General features: G+C 48.5%; 1 protein-coding gene across 1 annotated transcript in view; it reads right to left on the minus strand.

Moving 5' to 3' along the window:
* CYTH1 (cytohesin 1) overlaps positions 1 to 10651 on the minus strand; it is a 106429-nt gene extending 95778 nt beyond the window's left edge. The window contains exon 1 of the mRNA XM_005585136.4: positions 10556 to 10651. Coding sequence (XP_005585193.1) covers positions 10556 to 10577 — 22 coding nt within the window. The 5' untranslated portion in view covers positions 10578 to 10651. The remainder of the gene's footprint in view (positions 1 to 10555) is intronic.
* Positions 10652 to 15270: the final 4619 nt, after the last annotated feature.

Here is a 15270-nt window from a genome sequence, read left to right on the forward strand (position 1 = left end):
GGGAGGCTGAGGCAGGAGAATGGCGTAAAAACCCGGGAGGCGGAGCTTGCAGTGAGCTGAGATCTGGCCACTGCACTCCACCCTGGGCGACATAGCGAGACTCCGTCTCAAAAAAAAAAAAAAAAGAAAAGGTGGAAAATATAAAAAGACTTGGATAAGGAAGGTATTATCCTGGCCCTTGTTATAAAATTCAGTCACTAAAGAAAGCAGCTAATAACCATCTCATTACCATAAAAGCAGAAATATACAATGTCACGCTATCCAGGATAACGACCAGTCATAGAAATCCCCTACATACCCTTCACTGCTTTTGTGTTTTTCTGAAGTTAATGCAAACAGAGAAGCAAAACAACATTAGCAGCAGTTTCAGAGGATGTGGGATTCACTTCTTGATCATTTCTAAATAATTTTCCACCTCCTCCATGCCTCTATTATTGCAACTGAAACTAAATTGCAACAATACTTAGAGACAATCAAGAAGTAGTGTGGCAATGGAGCAAATGAACAGGTTCAGGCAAATTACTTTTCTTTAGAAGCCCACTCTGAAGACTTTCATCTTGGAGAAGAGAGCAGGAAAGGGGTGGAACAATAACAGGAAAGCAGACTCAACCGGCTACAGGGCTCTCAAGCTGAAGTCTCCCAACCATCCAGCACAAAACGCAGAGGGATGTTTCATCCCTCCTGCTCCAAATGACCTATGATGTGTGCCCCCATACTTGAAATAAGAAGGCAATCTCCTAATTCTTACTATAGAGTAAGTGTCCTAACTGACTTGTCAATGCAAGAAATATAGAAGAAAAAAATCTGTTCGACGAAATCTCTTTTGATTAACCCACGGAATATTTAGAAAGGAGTAGGTATGATCCGTAAGATTCCAGAAACTGAACTGTTTTGTTTTGTTTCATTTTTGTTTTTTGAGATGGAGTGTCACTCTGTCGCCAGGCTGGAGTGCAGTGGCGTGATCTCGGCTCACTACGACCTCCGCCTCCCAGGTTCAAGCGATTCTCCTGCCTCAGCCTCCCGAGTAGCTGGGACTACAGGCACGTACCACCACGCCCAGCTGATTTTTGTACTTTTATTAGAGACAGGGTTTCACCATGTTGGCCAGGATGGTCTCGATCTCTTGACCTCGTAATCCGCCCGCCTCGGCCTCCCAAAGTGCTGGGATTACAGGTGTGAGCCACTGCATCTGGCCTGTTTTGTTTTTAAGACATAGTCTCACTCTGTTGCCCAGGCAGGAGTGCAGTGGCATGATCTCAGCTCACTGCAACCTCTGCCTCCCAGGTTCAAGTGATTCTAGTGACTCAGCCTCCTGAGTAGCTGTGATTACAGGCGAGCACCACCATGCCCGGCTAATTTTTTGTTTTGTTTTGTATTTTAGTAGAGATGGGGTTTCACCATGTTGCCCAAGCTGCTCTTGAACTCCTGAGCTTAAGCGATCTGCCCACCTCGACCTCCCAAAGTGCTGGGATTACAAGCATGAGCCACCATGCCCAGCCCGAAACTGAATGGTTTATCATTAAAACCCAGACCAATAACATCTATTTAATTCACAGCAAGGTATGGTGGCTCATGCCTGTAATCCTAGCACTTTAGGAAGCCAAGGCAGGAGAATCACTTGAGGCCAGGAGTTCAAGACCAGCCTGGAACATAGTGAGACCCTGCTCTATTTAATTAAAAGAAAAATTATAGTTTCGAAAAAAAAAAAAAATCTATCGGCCAGGAGCAGTGGCTCACACCTGTAATCCCAGCACTTTGGGAGGCGGAGGCAGGCAGATCACCTGACGTTAGGAGTTCGAGGCCAGCCTTACCAACATGGTGAAACCACATCTCTACTAAAAATAAAAAAATCAGCAGGGCACGGGTAATTCCAGCTACTCAAGAGGCTGAAGCACAAGAATTGCTTGAACCCAGGAGGTGGAGCTTGCAGTGAGCCGAGATTGTGCCACTGCACTCCAGCCTGGGCAACAGAGCAAGACTCCATCTCAAAAAAAGAAAAAAAAGAAAATTAAATTTTAAAAATATCTATTTAATTCACAATTTCTCCTCGTAAGGAAACATTTTGTAGTTGGCCAGAAGACAATATATGGGTTGAGAGATCGTCCATCTTTGAAAGAAAAATTAAAAGAAAGGTAAACGACTGTTGGAGTTAGCCAAAATCTAAACTAGACCCCAGTCAAAACTGATATACATTTTCCCCATGCTTAAAACATCAGAATGACAAAAACCTGTAAGTCACCTTATTTGATAGAAAAGAGTTAACCTCAGTTAAGTAAATAAATCATCATTCCTTATGACATAGCCAGTTCATAATACACAAATATGCAAAAAAAAAATTTCAATCTAGCTAGTAATCAGTAGATTTAATGAGTCACCATTTGTAACTACCAAATTCAGTTTGTTTGTTTTTAAAAAAAAAAACCCTTGAAACCTGTTGATCCTCACTGGGGGCACATTTGCACTGTTCCAAGTGCGTGTACTGATACATTGCTAAGAACAGAGTAAACTGGTACAGCCCTTTTGGAAAAAGTTGGTACCAGACATCAAGAATTCCAAAAATGTTTATACTCTCTGACATGTTCATGTCACCCTGAGAATATATCTTAAAGACCACAAAGTGTGTATAATTATGGCAACCTTATGTTCCAGATTTTCTAAGAAAGTGTTCACTGCAAATAATTGTGTTCTTTTCAATAAAGGCACATCAGTAAGTTAGTAACTAAGATTGAGAACAACGGAAGTCATCCATATCACACAAAAACAAAGAAAATGGGTTCTGCATGGGGTCAAACATGTATAGAAGTGTTCTGGTTTCTGTTTGAAATGGAGAGTTGAGGAAAAAACTCAAACTCACCATATATTAACTTTTTACGAGATGGAACTTGGTTCAATCCATTATTCCCTCCACAGCTGCTGAGCTGCCTCTGTAGCATCCCAGGCACCATGCCCGTTCTGGAGACATGGTGATGAAAAGGCAAATCTTTCTTAAATGCAACAGGCTCCTCTCCGCAGCCCACAGCAGCACCCAGACATGCCACTGCCCAGACTTTATTTTTCTTGTTGAATCTTTTCACCACCCACACACAGGTCTCCATGGTACAGTATGATAGCTCTTCCTATAATTCCAACATAAATCCTCCTTTTATCCAGTCTTTGGTCACAAACTGTAATACATACATGTGAAATGTTCCCAAATTTCCCATGGTACACACTCAAGAGTATGCCTGTTATAAAACTCCTTTCCATTAAAACACAGAAGAAACTACTCTCTTTTCTTATCAAACCCCCGAAGTACCTACCAGAGCATTCGGTATGGGAAATCGGGTTAGAACTGCCATGAGGCACTGCTCCCTCAGACAGCCCGCCATCTGTGGCTGGCGTAACGGCCCTCGACTTGCTCCTGCTTTTCCCTCTGTGCCACTAGGCACCCACCCCTGCAGTGACCCCAGCTCCCGAGGCATCACACCATCCACAGACCACAGGGTTAGTCCTCCTGAGGTCCCCCTGTGCGTTATGACACCACACCTACCACACCTAACCAGGCACAGAAACCAGGCTGAACACCCTGACAGCCTCCAGTGGCCCATGAGGCTTGAGGGGAACGATGAAGGTAGGGGAAGGGGAGAGATGGACAGAAGTTACTGATTAAAAGTGATCTTGAAAGCCTCGGGTGCTAGGGGTCTTTTTTCTTTTTACCCCTGCCCTGAGTATTCCCTCATATCCTTCCCTCAAAGGCCAAAGCCAGAGACAGTAGATATGTTTTTATGCAATTGCACCTCAATGCTTCCTGAAATATGCGAATGAACAATTTTCTTGAATGTCTTACCCCACCACTCTTCCTCTACACAGAAAGTGAAACCTACTGTTTTTAACTCTTGCTGAAAACACTGATATTTTAAGTTAAAATTAGTTCTATCTTTCTTGCTTTAGATAATGAATTAGTTCCACCTTTCCTGCTTTAGATGATCAATCTGGGAACTCAATATAAAAATTACATCAAAGGCAAATAAAAAGTAAGGTATTTCAGAAGCTGAATAAGTAAAGGACATTTGCAGACCTCTCTTCCTTTTCATTTGAAAACTCACCTAAAAATTATTTTTAAATTCTTTGTTGACAACTTCCCTAATTGAAGCTAACTTCTTGAAAGGAACAAAAATAAGACATGCATTTGCTATAATGAACATGCTAGACTCCGGCAACTTTCATTTTAAATGTTTATATAGAAATTATGCTTAGGCCGGGCGCGGTGGCTCAAGCCTGTAATCCCAGCACTTTGGGAGGCCGAGGCGGGCGGATCACAAGGTCAGGAGATCGAGACCACAGTGAAACCCCGTCTCTACTAAAAATACAAAAAATTAGCCGGGCGCGGTGGTGGGTGCCTGTAGTCCTAGCTACTCAGGAGGCTGAGGCAGGAGAATGGCGTGAACCCAGGAGGCGGAGCTTGCAGTGAGCCGAGATTGCGCCACTGCACTCCAGCCTGGGCAACAGCGTGAGACTCCATCTCAAAAAAAAAAAAAAAAAAAAAAAAAAGAAATTATGCTTAAAGGCTGGGCGCAGTGGCTCATGCCTGTAATCCCAGCACTTTGGGAGGCTGAGGTGGGCAGATCATCTGAGGTCAGCAGTTTCAGACCAGCCTGGCCAACATGTAGGCCCTGTCTCTACTAAAAATACAAAAATTAGCCGGGTGTGGTGGCACACGCCTGTAATCCCAGCCACTTGGGAAGCTGAGACAGGAGAATCACATGAACCCAGGAGGCAGAAGTTGCAGTGAGCTGAGATCATGCCACTGCACTCCAGCCTGGGCAACAGAGTAAGACTCTGTCTCAACAACAACAAAAAAAGAAATTATGCTTAAAAAGGAAGTCCATAAATGAATCATGGCAACTGCAGTCATTAGCCCCAAAATGATGACCATTACAGAGCAGCAGGATGAACATACTCTCTGGAAAATCCCTCAAATACCCCCTTAAAGTGCATTATATGTGGCTTTCTGTTTACAACCCTGAACATTATTACACAGAAATATATACCGGTAACAGCACATACAAGCCAGGCGCAGTGGCTCACACCTGTAATCCTGGCACTTTGGGAGGCTGAGGTGGGCAGATCACTTGAGGCGAGGAGTTCGAGAACAGCCTGGCCAACACGGTGAAACCCCACCTCTACTAAAAATACAAAAAAATTAGCCAAGCATGGTGGCACACGCCTGTAGTCCCAGCTATTCAGGAGGCTAAGGCACGAGAATCATTTGAACCCAGGAGGCAGAGGTTGCAGTGAGTCAAGATCGTGCCACTGGACTCCAGCCTGGACAACAGAGCGAGACTCTCCCTTAAAAAAAAAAAAAAAAAAAAAAAAAGGACACACAGTATGCATGTTATAAAGAGAATGTATGCAAAATTTAATTTTTACAATTTTTTTTCTTTTTCCTGAGCACCACAGTATTTCCTGTAAGTTAATGGTTTGTCTGGTGGGACTCCACAGGGCCATAAACTGTTTTTTTTTTTAAAAAGAAACCAGTAGGCCGGGTGCGGTGGCTCTTGCCTGTAATCCCAGCACTTTGGGAGGCCTAGGCAGGCGAATCACCTGAGGTCGGGAGTTCAAGACCAGCCTGACCAACATGGAGAAACCCTGTCCCTACTAAAAACACACAATTAACGGGGTGTGGTGGCGCATGCCTGTAATCCCAGCTACTTGAGAGGCTGAAGCAGGAGAATTGCTTGAACCCGGGAGGCGGAGGTTGCGGTGAGCCAAGATCGCACCATTGCACTCCAGCCTGGGCAACAAGAGTGAAACTCTGTCTCAAAAATAAATAAATGAACCAGTAAAAACATATCCCACATAGGTGTAGTCTGAACCAAACTGTCCCTATCTAGTGAATACAAGAGTATTGGAGTTGAGAAAGCCTTTTTGTTGGTTTTTGAAATTGTCTTTAATTGAACAGAGAAACTCTAAGGCTCTCTTTCTACAGCATATTATCAATGAGCTGTGTTCCAAAAGTTCTTTAATACTAAAAGGTAGCTAGGAAATTACAATGCATTTCCCTCAAGAAAGAATTCTAAGGCCGGGTGCAGTGACTCACACCTGTAATCCCAGCACTTTGGAAGGCTGAGGCAGGCAGATCTCGAGGTCAGAAGATCGAGACCATCGTGGCTAACACAGTGAAACCCCATCTCTACTAAAAATACAAAAAAAAAAAAAAAAAAAAAGAAAGAAAAAGATTTCTAAAAACAATGGTACCTGTCCTAGGCTGATTCACAAAACATTACCAACTTACACGGCAGGAACAGGGGCAAAAGCAGAGGAAATACTGTTGAAACAGCACACAAAGTTAACACTATAAGAAATGTTTCTCACTATTCTGAAAACCAAATATTAAGGTTTAGGCTGGGTGTGGTGGCTCACACCTGTAATCCCAGCACTTTGAAAGGTTGAAGCAGGCGGATCAATTGAGGTCAGGAGTTCAAGACCGGCCTGGCCAACATGGGGAAACCCCATCTTTACTAAAAATACAAAAATTAGCCAGATGTGATAGCATGTGCCTGTAGTGCCCCTTACTCAGGAAGCTGAGAAAGGAGAATTGCTTGAACCCAGGAGGTGGAAGCTGCAGTGAGCTGAGATTGTGCCACTGCACTCCAGCCTGGGTGACAGAGCAAGACTGTCTCAAAAAAAAAAGAAAAGAAAAAAAAATTAAGGTTTAAAAAGTTTATTTAGGGCCGGGAGTGGTGGCTCACACCTATAATCCCAGCACTTTGGGAGGCCAAGGCAGTCGGATCACTTGAGGTCAGGAGTTTAAGACCAGCCTGGCCAACATGGTGAAACCCCGTTTCTACTAAAAACACAAAAATCAGCCAGGTGTGGTGGCAGGTGCCTGTAATCCCAGCTACTTGGGAGGCTGAGGAGGAGAATCACTTGAACCCAGGAGGCAGAGGTTGCAGTGAACCAAGATTGCATCACTGCACTCCAGCCTGGGCAACAGAGTGAGACTCCATCTCAAAAAAATAAAAGAAAGAAAAAGAAAAAGAAGTTTAATTAGGCCTGGCACAGTGGTTCATGCCTATAATCCCAACACTTTCAGAGGCCGAGGCGGGAGGATGGTTTCAGAACAGCCTGCGCAACATAGTGAGACTCTGCATCTATTTTAAAAAATAAAAGTAAAAAGTTTGTTTAGAAGAAAACAATGGAAGTTCTGAGGTGACGTCTGAACACGTCATGCTATATGCTTTATAAATCCATCACACACATTTCCTTTTACAATGTGGGACTTGGTCACGGTAAATTCTTTGTGAAACCTATGAGGGAAATGGACAATTCTGGAGACTAACACAAACCTTAAAGAACTCGGGAGTCTTATTCTTCATATGATCATCTTACACCATCAGGTACTTTTTGTGTGGTGACCCTATGGATGGGGAATCTCCTTTAATTCAATCTTTTTAGTTCCTCCAAAATAAAAGGATGATATTTAAAACTAGAAAGGGGAACAGGCCGGGCGTAGTGGCTCATGCCTGTAATCCCAGCACTTTGGGAGGCCTAGGCAGGGGGATCACCTGAGGTCAGGAGTTTGCGACCAGCCTGACCAACATGGAGAAACCCTGTCTCTACTAAAAATACAACATTAGCCGGGCGTGGTGGCACATGCCTGTAATCCCAGGTACTCAGGAGGCTGAGGCAGGAGAATCGCTTGAACCTGGGAGGCAGATGCTGCAGTGAGCCGAGACTGCGCCATTGCACTCCAGCCTGGGCAACAAGAATGAAACTCCGTCTCAAAAAAAAAAAAAAGAAAGGAGAAGAATAAACTTATAAACTTTCTCATCTTGGTGTGTGGCAGACAGAATAATAGCCCCTAAAGATGTCCAGGTCCTAATCCCCAGAACTTGTGAATAGGTTACATCACTTGGCAGAAGGCGAATTAAGGTAACAGATGGAATTAAGGTTGCTAATCCTTATCCTTGATTATCCAGGTGGGTCCACTGCAATCACAAGGATCTTAATAAGACGGAGGTAGGAGGTCGAGAGAAATGAGAAGATGCTACCTGCTGGCTTTGAAGATGGAAAGGGGTACTATGAACCATGGAACACAGGTGGCCTCTAGAAGCTGGAAAAGGTAAGGAAACGGGTTCTCCCCTGAGCCTCCAGAAAGAACCAGCCTGGTCGACACCTTGGTTTTAGCACAGTGAGACCTATTTTGGACTTCTGACCTGCGGAACCCTGAAACAAATGTATGTTGTTTTGAGCCACCAGGCTTGTGGTAATATAACAGGTTTAGGAAACGAACACCCCCTGCTTCCATTCACCTCTTTCAAGTACAAGAGCAAAATGTCATGCCTGGTGGCAAAGCACTCACTGTATGAAAAGCAACCAGACCAAGAGCTTCCTGCCCACTGCAGCAGGCAAGAACACAAGAGAGGCCACGAACGCCTGGTAGGCAGGACGCTGGGATCTGAGGGAAATTAAATGGCAAGAGGAGGCAGAGAAAAGAGCAGCGGGCAAAACTGCTGCCGGCTTCTCAGCAGTGGGCAGGAGTGAAATCTGGAGGGGCTGAACAATCTTTTGGGGCCAGCCAGTGGGTGATTTTTCTTTTAATCACAAAAGGAGGCTGGGAGCAGTGGCTCATGCCTGTAATCCTAACACTTTGGGAGGCCAAGATAGGAACTGGAGTTGACACCAGCCTAGGCAACACAGGGAGACCTCCCTTTCTACAAAAAAAATAAAAATAATTAGCAGGGCGTGGTAGCCCGGGCCTGTAGTCCAGGTTGCTGGAGGGGCTGAGAAGGGAAGTGAGAGGATTGCTTGAGGCCAGGAAGCAGAGCGTGCAGTGAGCTATGATAGCGCCCCTGCACTCCAGCCTGCACAAGAGAGCTAGACCCTGTCTCAAAAACAAAACAAAACAAACAACAACAAAAAAGCCGCACACGCTGCTTTTACTTGTTTACTTAGAAGGTAACAAGTGGGCCGGGTATAGTGGCTCACGCCTGTAATCCCAGCACTGTGGCAGGCAGAGGTGGGAGGATTGGTTGGGCCTAGGAGTTCAAGACCAGCTTGGGTAACACGGCAAGACCCCATCTTTTAAAAAAATAGAAAATTAGGGCTGGGCGCGGTGGCTCACGCCTGTAATCCCAGCACTTTGGAAGGCTGAGGCGGGTGGATCACCTGAGGTCAGAAGTTCAAGACCAGTCTGGCCAACATGGCGAAACCCAGTCTCTACTAAAAACACAACAATTAGCCAGGCGTGGTGGCACGCGCCTGTAGTCCCAGCTACTCAGGAGCCTGAAGCAGGAGAATAGCTCAGCTTGCCTGGGAGGCAGAGGTTGCAGTGAGCCGAGATGGCGCCACTGCACTCCAGCCTGGGCAACAGAGTAGGACTCTGTCTCAAAAATTAAAATAAAATAAAATAAAAATAAAAATAAAATAAAATATTAGCCGGGCATGGTGGCGTGCGTGTGGTTCCAGCCACTCAAGAGGCTGACTTGAGCTACGATCACACTACTATGCTCCAGCCTGGGTGACAGAGCGAGATCCTGTCTCTTAAAAAAAAGAAAGAAAAATGTTCCGTTAGTTATTAAACTAGAATTGGGTTCCATTTGGCCACACAGTTCTGCTTTATTTGTACTTTGCTAGCAAACCACAAAAGTTCACCACTTGTTCTATTTCCCATTCTTTCTTTTAATTCCTTATGAACAAACTTAACATTAATTAACTACAGCATGTCAAATAACCTTTTGCAACCCCTACAATTTCAAACTCTTGGAGGGAGGCACCCCTGGCTGGGGCCAGCAGCCTCAGTGCGCGGGAGCGAGGGGAGCGGGACAGCGGCTCCGCTTGTCAAGTCTCCAGTCGGCGGCGGAGCGGCGTCCCCACCGCGGGCCCCCTCGGGCTCCACACCCGCGTCTCGGCAGGCGGCGACGCACGGGACCGGCGGCGGCCGGGCCCAGACACCCGCGGGCAGGGCCGTCCCGGAGCCCGCGCCTCGCCGGCGGCGCCGCTCCCCGTTCTCATTTCTGAACAAAGACATGGACCGGGCACAACTCGCTGAGGCCGGGAGCGGCCGGAAACTGCGGGGAACCGGGCCCGGCCATCCGCGCGTCCGCTCCGAGCCCCGCAGAGGGGCGGCAGGGTCAGTGACCCCCACCCCTCGGCGCCCCTGGACCCAGACTGCGACCCCTGCCCCGGGGACCCCAGTGACCCCAACGACTCTCATCCCTCAGAGCCCCCGCGATCCTGCCCAGAGACCCCAACGACTCTCATTCCTCAGAGCTCGCGGCGACCCCCGGCCCCGCGAGACCGCGAGCCCGGCCTGTGACCCCCGCCCCGGCCACCCACATCCCTCAGCGCCGCCGGCGACCCCGGTCCCGGCGACCCTCATCCCTCAAAACCCCCCTGCGACCCCTGCCCCGTGGGGGCCCCGTGCACCGCTCGCCCGCCGGTCGCCCCGGGCTCCCCGTCCCGCACCAGTGTCCCCGGGAAACGCCAGCCGCCGCAGGCGCTGCCGGACGGCCGGGCCCGGAGGAGACTAGGGGCAGCGAGGGCGACGCGTCCGCCGCCGGGGCGCACTGACCGTAGCTGTCGTCCTCCTCCATGGTGCGGGCGCCGGGCTCCGAGCCCCGGCTCTCCGCTCGTGTCCCGCCGCGCCACCCGCGCCCCCGCTCGCCTCAGCCCGGCTCGAAGCCCCGCCCGCCTCAGCCCGGCTCGGAGCCCCGCCCCCTGCGCCGCGCGCCCCGCCCGCCCTCGCCTGCGCCTGCGCCCGCCCCCTGCCCCCGGCCCGAGGCCCCGCCCCTCGCCCGAGGCCCCGCCTTCCTCCCGCGCGCGCCGCACCCCGGGTACCCGGCCGCCTCCCGAGGCTCCAGTCTGCGCACGCGCGCCCACCCGAGGCACCTCCCCTGCCCGGCCGCTGGCCCCGCCTCTAGACCACGCCCCCACCCGAGGACCCTCCCCGTCCGCCTCCGCGGGGCGGCGAGCAGGTTTCGGTTTCGCAAGGGCGGTGCAGGTACCCGGGGTGGCGGAGTTGGCCTGGCCGCACGAAAGCCCAAGGTCGTGTCCGGCCACTGAAGGGCAGGGTGGTCCTTGCTGACGCCAACCTCGAAGGTCAGACCCGGCCCCAGCTTGCCTGGGAGGGCCCGGTCCTTGGCGAAAGGCCACAAAAGCTATTTGAATTCATTTACTCTTGTGTTCAGAACCTTTACATATTAAATGTCGTAAGTTTACTGCTTCTACTTCCTTTTATTTGTCCTGAAGTTACCTGGGTCAAGATTGAAGGGAGGGCACTTCAAGTCCCAGCGTTTTGGATTTTATTCATTTATTTATTTACTTTTTGGAGACGAGTTTTGCTCTTGTTGCCCAGGCTGGAGTGCAGTGGTGCGATCTCGGCTCACTGCAGCCTCCGCCTCCCGGGTTCAAGAGATTCTCCTGCCCCAGCCTCCTGACTAGCTGTGATTACAGGCATGTACCACCACGCCCGACTAATTTTTGTATTTTTAGTAGAGACGGGGTTTCGCTTTGTTGGCCAGGCTGGTCTCGAACTCCTGACCTCAAATGATCGGCCCGCCACGGCCTGCCAAAGTGCTGGGATTACAGGCATGAGCCACCACGCTTGGCCTTCTGTTTCTTTATGACAGAGGAGAAATCCACTGCTGCAGAATGCCAGCCCCAGAACCTGCCTTTCCCCCTGCAGTCACTTGTGGCTCCTGCACCCTACACAGAACACTCACTGAGAACTCCACAGAGATCCCTGGACTGCTGGGAAATTTCGGATCAACCAAAAAACGGGAGTAAAAGCCACAGAACACTTTCCTTGTGGGCCCTCCTGTCCTGAGTTTTACTATTTTTCTTTTTTCTTTTTCTTTTTTTTTTTGAGACAGGGTCTCACTCATGTTGCTCAGGCTAGAGTACAGTTGGCACCATGACGACTCCCTGCACCCTCTGCTTCCTGGGCTCAAGCAGTTCTCCCACCTCAGCCTCCTGAGTAGCTGGGACTACAGTCACAGGCCACCACACCTAAGGTTAATTTTTGTGTTTTTTGTAGAGATGGAGGTTGCTAGGTTTCCCAGGCTGGTCTCAAACTTCTGGGCTCAAGCGATCCTTTCTCCTTGGCTTCCCAAAGTACTGGGATTACAGGTGTGAGCCACCATGCCTGGCTGGATTCATGATCTTAACCTTCATTGATTTTACCAGATTGTCCAGTTTTACTGGTGACCTTAGAGTAGGGAGTCACATTTTGACCCTAATGTGCCCTTGGGCTTAGGCGTGTTAGGTCAGAGACCCAGCTGCATTTTGTTCCTCTTGGCCTAGACTTAGGACACTTTTAGAATTGACCCCACATTGACCTGGCAAATCTTCTCAAACCGTCCATCACATGGGGTAATGGAGCACTGAGCCTCTCCCCCAGCGTGTGCCATCCTCTCCGTTTCACTCCCTACTTCACTTCTAACCCCAGACTCACCAGAAGGTTCAAGGTATATTCGAGCTGGGTTTCTTCCGTTAACAGTATGCAAGTCCCAGACCACCTCAGCTCTTGCTCAATGACCAGAACTCCAGAAGAAAAGCGATTCAGATGGCATGTTAATTCTTACTATCAGCACTCTAGACCTCTTAGCTGAATTCACCAACTGAATAGATTTGGAGAGGGAGGGATACTGGTATCACTGCTAGTCACAGATTAGCAGAGAACATAACTGTTTACAAATTCTGTTCCCTTACATTGTTCCATTAGATTGGTGTTTTTCAGCTGGGTGAAGTGGTTCATGCCTACAACTCCAGTACTTCGGGAGGCCAAGCTAGGAAAACTGCTTCAGGGCAGGAATTCAAGACCAGCCCGAGTAACATAGAGCGACCCTGTCTCTACAAAAAATTAAAAACTGTCGAGCATAGTGGCACATGCCTGTAGTTCTAGCCACTTGGGAAGCTGAGGTGGGAGGGATTCCTTGAGCCTGGGAGGTTGAGGCTGCAGTAAGCTATGATTGCACCACTGTGCTCCAGCCTGGGGCACACAGTGAGACCCTGTTACAAAAAAAAAAAAAAAAAAAAAAAAGAAGTGTTTTTCAAACAGCAGGTCATGACTCTTAATGATTATGAAACAAATACTTATTAGATGAAAAGAAAATAGAATTTTTAAAAAATTGTAGTCTATCACACGTAATACAGAGACTGTTTGTTCTGGTTGCAAATGAATGCATGCATGTGTTCACTGGGTATGGCTGTCCCTGACCATGGATCACTGTCAAAGAAACACAGAAGCTGCTCCATTAGATCACATTCATGATCAGAGATTTTTTTTTTTTTTTTTTTTTTTTGAGATAGGGTCTCACTGTGTCATCCAGGCTGGAGTGAAGCTGCACATCTCGGCTCACTGCAGCCTCCACGTAGCTGGGATTACCGCCGTGCGCCACCATGCCCAGCTACTTTTTGTTTTTAGTAGAGACGGGGTTTCGCCATGTTGGTCAGGCTGGTCTCTAACTCCTGACCTCAGGTGATCCGCCCACCACTGCCTCTCAAAGCACTGGGATTACAGGCGTGAGCCACCACGCCCAGCCAGAGAGGTCCTTTAGTTATCTTTGCATGACATTTTAGGCTTCAAAAGGAAGCGTCCCTGCAAGCAGGAGTCAAGTCAGTTTCACTCTTGTATCTTGAATTTGCGTCCCCAGCCCCTGGAGCATAATGAGAAGGAGCCGGTGGCAGGTAGACAGGAACCACGGGACTCCACTGCAGCTGTGGATTCTAACCCAGACCTCTTCCCCCACATCCACTGATTCTTCAGAGAACCTTTAAAACGGGTTTGGGCTCCCTGCAAGTTTTGCTATGGTTTGTAAGTCCTTAGTGGTTGATCCACTTGACAACTAATTTTTTTAAGTTGGTACCTTCCTGTGGTATTTTACAGTTTTTGGTTTTGTTTCGTTTTTGAGACAGGGTCTCGCTCTGTTGGCCAGGCTAGAGTACAGTGGCTCATGGCTCACTGCAGCCCCCACCTCCCAAGCTTCATTGATCTTCCCACCTCAGCCTCCTGAGTAGCTGGGACTACAGTTGCACACCACCACACCCAGCTAATATTTTATTTTTATTTTTTTTTAGAGACAGGGTCTTGCCACGTTGTCCAGGCTGGTCGCGAAATCCTGGGCTCAAGCGATCCACTCACCTTGGTCTCCCAAAGTGCTGGGATTACAGGCATGAGCTGCTGCTCCTGGCCACCCTCTGGTATTTTCCACTGTTCCTGGCTTGTACCTCCCTAAGCTCTTGTTACAGTCTTTTGTTAAAATGTTGGGTTAGGCCTCAGGAAACAATCTCTCTGACCTTCTCTTGTTCTTTCACCCGCCCCAAGGCAGGACTTTAATCTTGCCCACCTTTTGATTGTGGGTCTTAAGACCCTCCCCAGAAAGGGTCCTGCTCTGTGCCCTGGGGAATGGAAGCTTCCATAAAAACCCAAAATAACTGGGCCAGGATAGCTGAACATGTGGAGGTTCTTGGAGGGTGGTGCCTAGGGAGGGCTTGGAAGCCCTGTGCCCCTTCCCCATCTCTACATCTGTATCCTTTGCAATATCCTTTATTATAAGCCACTAAATGGCTGGGTGCGGCGGCTCACACCTATAATCCCAGCACTTTGGGAGGCGAGTGGATCACCTGAGGTCAGGAGTTTGAGACCAGCCTGGCCAACATGGTGAAACCCGTCTCTACTAAAAACACCAAAACTAGCCTGGCGTGGTGGCGGGCACCTGTAATCCCAGCTACTCGGGGGGCTGAGGCAGGAGAATCGCTTGAACCCGGGATGTGGAGGTTGCAGTGAGCCAAGATCACACCATCACACTCCAGCCTGGGGGACAAGAGTGAGTCTTTGTCTCAAAAAAAAACAAAAAACAAAAAACCACGAAATGTGTTTCCTTAAGTTCTGTGAGTGGCTCCAGCAAATTAATCAAACCCAAAGAGGGGGAATCATAGAAATCCCAAGTTTAAGCTGGTCGCTCAGAACTTCCAGAGGCCCAGACTTGTGACTGGTGTGACAAGTGCCGAGACTTGTGACTGGTGTCACAAGTGCAGTCTTGGGGACTGAGCCCTCAACCTGTGAGATCTGAGCTCACTCCAGATAGAGTCTGAATTGCACTGGATTAGAGGACCCCCAGGTGGTGTCCACTGCTTAATATGTGGGGATAAACCCCCATGCCTCTGGGCAGAGCAGTCTTCTATGAGGATGGTTGTGAGGTGAGAGCAGACCATAGTTTGAGAGTTTTTCCCGAAACATTCCCCCTTCAGCTTCCCTGCCTTGCCTAATCTCAAAAAGAATTAGAA

This window comes from Macaca fascicularis, chromosome 16, assembly GCF_037993035.2.
Source record: "Macaca fascicularis isolate 582-1 chromosome 16, T2T-MFA8v1.1".
NCBI classification, from domain to species: Eukaryota; Metazoa; Chordata; class Mammalia; order Primates; family Cercopithecidae; genus Macaca; species Macaca fascicularis.